General features: G+C 48.4%; 1 protein-coding gene across 1 annotated transcript; it reads right to left on the bottom strand.

Annotated features, from left to right (window-relative positions):
- Window positions 1–792: 792 nt before the first annotated feature.
- rtn4rl2b (reticulon 4 receptor-like 2b) lies at window positions 793–4,371 on the bottom strand (the record flags this gene model as incomplete). The annotated part of the gene is made up of 4 exons (XM_080008139.1): window positions 793–1,656; window positions 2,105–2,338; window positions 2,490–2,716; window positions 4,314–4,371. 4 exons carry the CDS (start codon window positions 4,369–4,371, stop codon window positions 793–795), a joined length of 1,383 nt encoding a protein of 460 aa, XP_079864265.1.

The raw sequence follows: 4,371 nt of genomic DNA on the forward strand, positions 1-4,371 counted from the left end.
GGCGGCCGTAGCAGCTTGACAGCACGTTTGATTGAGTTGCAACTCAATCAAACTGACTGCACTACACAATCACCTCGTCCTTCTCTCTCTTCAGATGGGCATCTAAAAGAACGGGGTCTGTGTTTCGACAGGCCCCTGACCCACCTGTCTCTGATACATTTTTTCCTTCTTTAATGAATGAACGATTGATTAATATCATTCATACATTTTCCTTGTATTGGTCTTTTAAAAAAACAACAAAAAAAAAACCAAAGTCATGCGCATTTCTTGTATCATGTGAGAGCTTATGCAAGATCTGAGCTGTGAGCAGTACAGAGACTGCATGATTATTCTTGGTGACGTAGAAAATAGATATTGAAAAAGTGACACAACGCCTGCGTTGTTCGCCTGCCTGACAATCATTCTGGCGTTAAGATATATCCGAAGAATCAACGTTTTGTCTTAAGAATGTGTGTCAATATGACCTATCATGTGCCGCCGCGGTAGGTTTCTAAACATCCTTATCGTGGCTGGTGCCTCACTACTTCCTGCCTTGATCAAGTGTGTGGTTTTCTCCAAGTCTGCCTTAATTAAAGAAGAGGAGCGACGGCTACTGCGTAACTCCAGGCCGTTTGTGCACTGTGCCACTTAACCGAGCTCTGCCCTGTCTGTCTTCTGCATCAACGTTGCACCCCCTACACCTCCGGGGGGAGGAACTGAAAGGAATCAAGATCCAGGTTATTTCAGAGGAGAAAAAGGAGCGAGGAGGGAAACGATAGGAAGGAAAATAAGGAACGTCAAGAAAGGTGGATCTCAGCCAAAGAGGAGATGAAGGGAGAAGGTTACGATGAAGAGACAGAGGAGGGAGAGCGGAGATTGTTTTGCGGGGGAGGACGAGGGGTAGGCCGGGCCGTCGTAGCCCGGGGGGCACTCTAGCTCGAGGCAGCGGACGGAGGCGTCTTCGTTGCCGTAGTTGGCCCAGTATTCTTCCTGGTCCAGCTTGGGCAGCGCCGCCTCAGCCTCGGACAGTTCGTACTTGGAGGTGGAGGCTTGTTTGTTGGGGAAGAGCGGCTGACTCTTGCCTGAAGAGAAGGGGAAGGCCTTGACTGTCTCTGCGCTCTTCTGGTACATGGCCTTGGATGCGGACGCGGGCTTGTGCTTAGAGAACCACCAGCGGGTTTTGCTGCTGAAGGTGGTCGTGGTGGTTCCGGCCAAGGAGCCGGGGTCCGGCATCGGGCAGAGGGCGAAGTCCATCTCGCGGAGGAAGCGGAGGTCTTGGCCGCGGCGCGGGGACGGCGAGGCGCACAACAGCTCAGAGGAGGAGATGCGGGCCTCGCGGAACCACTCCCACAGGGGGAGGGCCTCGCACCCACAGGACCAGGGGTTGGCGTTGAGGCGGAGGAACTGGATGCCCTGGGTGTCCTTCATGGCCTGACCGGGCAGCTCAGCCAGGGAGTTGTTGAACAGGTAGAGGATGGTCAGACGACCCAGGTCGCGGAAGGCCCGGCGGTTGACTTGCCGTATGCGGTTGTCATGGAGAAGGAGACGGTCCAGGTTGACCAGACCTCTGAACGCGTTCTCAGACAACGTGCGAATACGGTTTCCATGCAGGAAGAGATGCGTGAGGTTGACCAGGTCGGAGAACAGGTCATCCTGCAGAAGGTGGAGCTGGTTCTCCTGGTCGTGGTGAAAACAAAACAACATTTAGGACCGTATAATCTCATTGTCACAGGGCATACTAGTGTGGTGGATGGCTGTTAATGGTTAAAAAAACGTAAAAGATATTTTTCAAGTGCTAATCATTAATGTTTTGTGACGTATATCTTGAAGGCGAAAGAGGATGCTGTGGATATTTTGACTTTTGAACAATTGTATCTGCTTTGTTATGAGGGAAGATTCAACAAAGGATTCTAAGGAAGGGTGCATAACTGCAAGACTGTGATTCCAAGCAAATGTGTGGGCAAATATACAAGTAATAGTGCACCCACACAGTTAAATAACACTCCACCAGCTCGCACATGTTCCCAGTACTTAATCCGGTGCTAAACTATGTGTGTCTATGTGTGTGTGTGTGTGTGTGCATCAGTAAGCGTGTGTTTGTGTGCGTGCGCTCCCGATTTCGCACCTGCAGGTAGAGAAACTGCAGGCTGTACAGCTTGCGGAAGAGGTCATGGGGGAGAGTAGCCAGCTTGCAGCGATGCATGTGCAGGCTCTGCAGCTTCTCCAAACCCCTGAAAGCTCCCCCTTCCAGAAGCCGCAGCGAGGGGTTGTCGCCCAGGTCCAGCTCCTCCAACACCCGGAGGTTGCTGAAAGCTCCGGCCTCGATCCACGTGATGTTGTTGCCGTACAGCCACAGCACCTGGAGGTGAGGGGAGCGGATGTGGGAAGGGATGTGCCGGAAGAAGAGAAACGGTTAGAGTCAAATTAGCAATGTGTTGGCTAAAAGGCGATTTTTTCAAATGATATGCATAGTGTTTATTACCCTCACGCATACACCACCCCACACTCACCTGCGTCTCGAAGCCAAATGAGTCAGCCCGGAGCTCTGTGATGCGGTTGTTCTGGAGAAAAACACGTTGCGAATCATAGGGCACGCCGGCTGGCACCACCGTGAAGTTTTGCGACTGGCAGCTGACTGTCATGGGGGTTGGGTAGCACACGCACAGCCTGGGGCACGCCGTGGCTCCCCCCGGCTTCACCACCACCAGCCACAGAACCAGCCACAGAGACAGTCCACCTAGAGACCAGAGGAGAAGGCGGTTAATTTCCGACTCTTTCAGCACGAAACAAAACAAAACAGATGTCCTTACTAGATAAAGCACGGAGTCATCATCCGCAGGACTCATGCCTGAACCAGGAGTTGTATTTTCTAAAAGATGCACTGCTGACGTCTTTGACCATGGATATTTACGCAGTGATTAAAATAAGTCACTGGATAACCTTTAAAAATGTGCTTAAATTTGTAAACACCTTATTTTTCTTTAGGCCACATTAACCTAAAATTGTGAATTTAAGGTGTAATGTTTAACGAGAAACAAATGGAAGATTTTCAAAAATTATCCAAAATTACATTTTGTGTGTGTCTGTGTGTGTGTGTGTGTGTGTGTGTGTGTGTGTGTGTGTGCGTGTGCGTGTGCGTGTCTGTGTGTGTGTGTGTGTGTGTGTGTGTGTGTGTGTGCACATCAGCGACAAAAAAAGAAGTGTGTTTTCAGTGTTGTGGTGCTGAAACTTGTCAATAGACGTCCACTGTATACTGGATGGTGTACAGTATCATGACGCGTGGAACTCTTCACGTAACATCTCGTGCATGACTTGTTAACTGTCACACCATGCATAGCGAATCTGATCACGCAAATTATTCTGTTCTATCAGATCGGGTTACACGGAGAGGCCGTGGAGAATATACTGCACTGTACCTTTCCTAACCTTGCATAACACTGGAGGGTCCGACAGTGGGCAAGACAAATAACAAATAATAATAAAATTTGAATTACAAATAGAATTCAGATTTGATTGGAAAAGCGTGCGTCTTGGTCACGGGCGGCACGGTTACCGAATGACCGAGTTGGCCCCGTCGCCTATACAAGCCTTCAACATAAAACCACAGAGAATGGCGTTGTAAGGGCACAGGTGAACAGGCCGGTAATCGGACCGGGTTCGGTTTCGTTCTCCGTGAATAATTCACCAACCTCTTGGCAAGTTGGTATAACTGCACACAACGACAGTGCACAAAGAAAGAGGGACATGTATGAAATAATAATCAGCCCCCCATTCATTCGCTTTGCGCAAGATTTTCCAGCGGCTGACCTTCTGACCCGCAACAAGCAGCCCGCTGGAGGCGGAGCGCGCGTTTTACGCACGGCTACCTGAAGGTGAAAGACGCCCCTTTCAAAGGTCCCCTTCGTTGTGATGTTATAGGTATTTACCTCAAAAAGTCGCACTAGGCTGGGCGACAAGTTTCAGACTGATTGAGGAAAAAAAAGCTTGCATATTTTTTATATGCGTATGCTATAATGTATACAATTAAGTATAGGCTACAAATAAATTATCATGTATTCTAATTTACAATCGTTACCCATGAAGTATACACATTTATAATGATCTAAATGTATTCATATGTAGTTACTATTCCCTTTTTGGTGCGTCGTTAAATTGCATTTATGCGTTGTTTTATTATTAATCGATATATTTGGTTAGAAATTCTCCAAAATGAAAATTAAAGATACCATCAACAAAGTCACACAAGGCTATTTTGCACTAGTAAGCGTAAAGCAAAGGAAAGTAAAGTAAAGGAAAGTCAATTAAATTCAAGTCAAGTCAAGTCAACTACTCACTTTTGAAGTTGTGAGCGCCGGAGCCCCGGGCGCTTCGCACCGACCAGCGACTCTCCAT

This window comes from Zeus faber, assembly GCF_960531495.2.
Source record: "Zeus faber genome assembly, chromosome: 10".
NCBI lineage: Eukaryota > Metazoa > Chordata > Actinopteri > Zeiformes > Zeidae > Zeus > Zeus faber.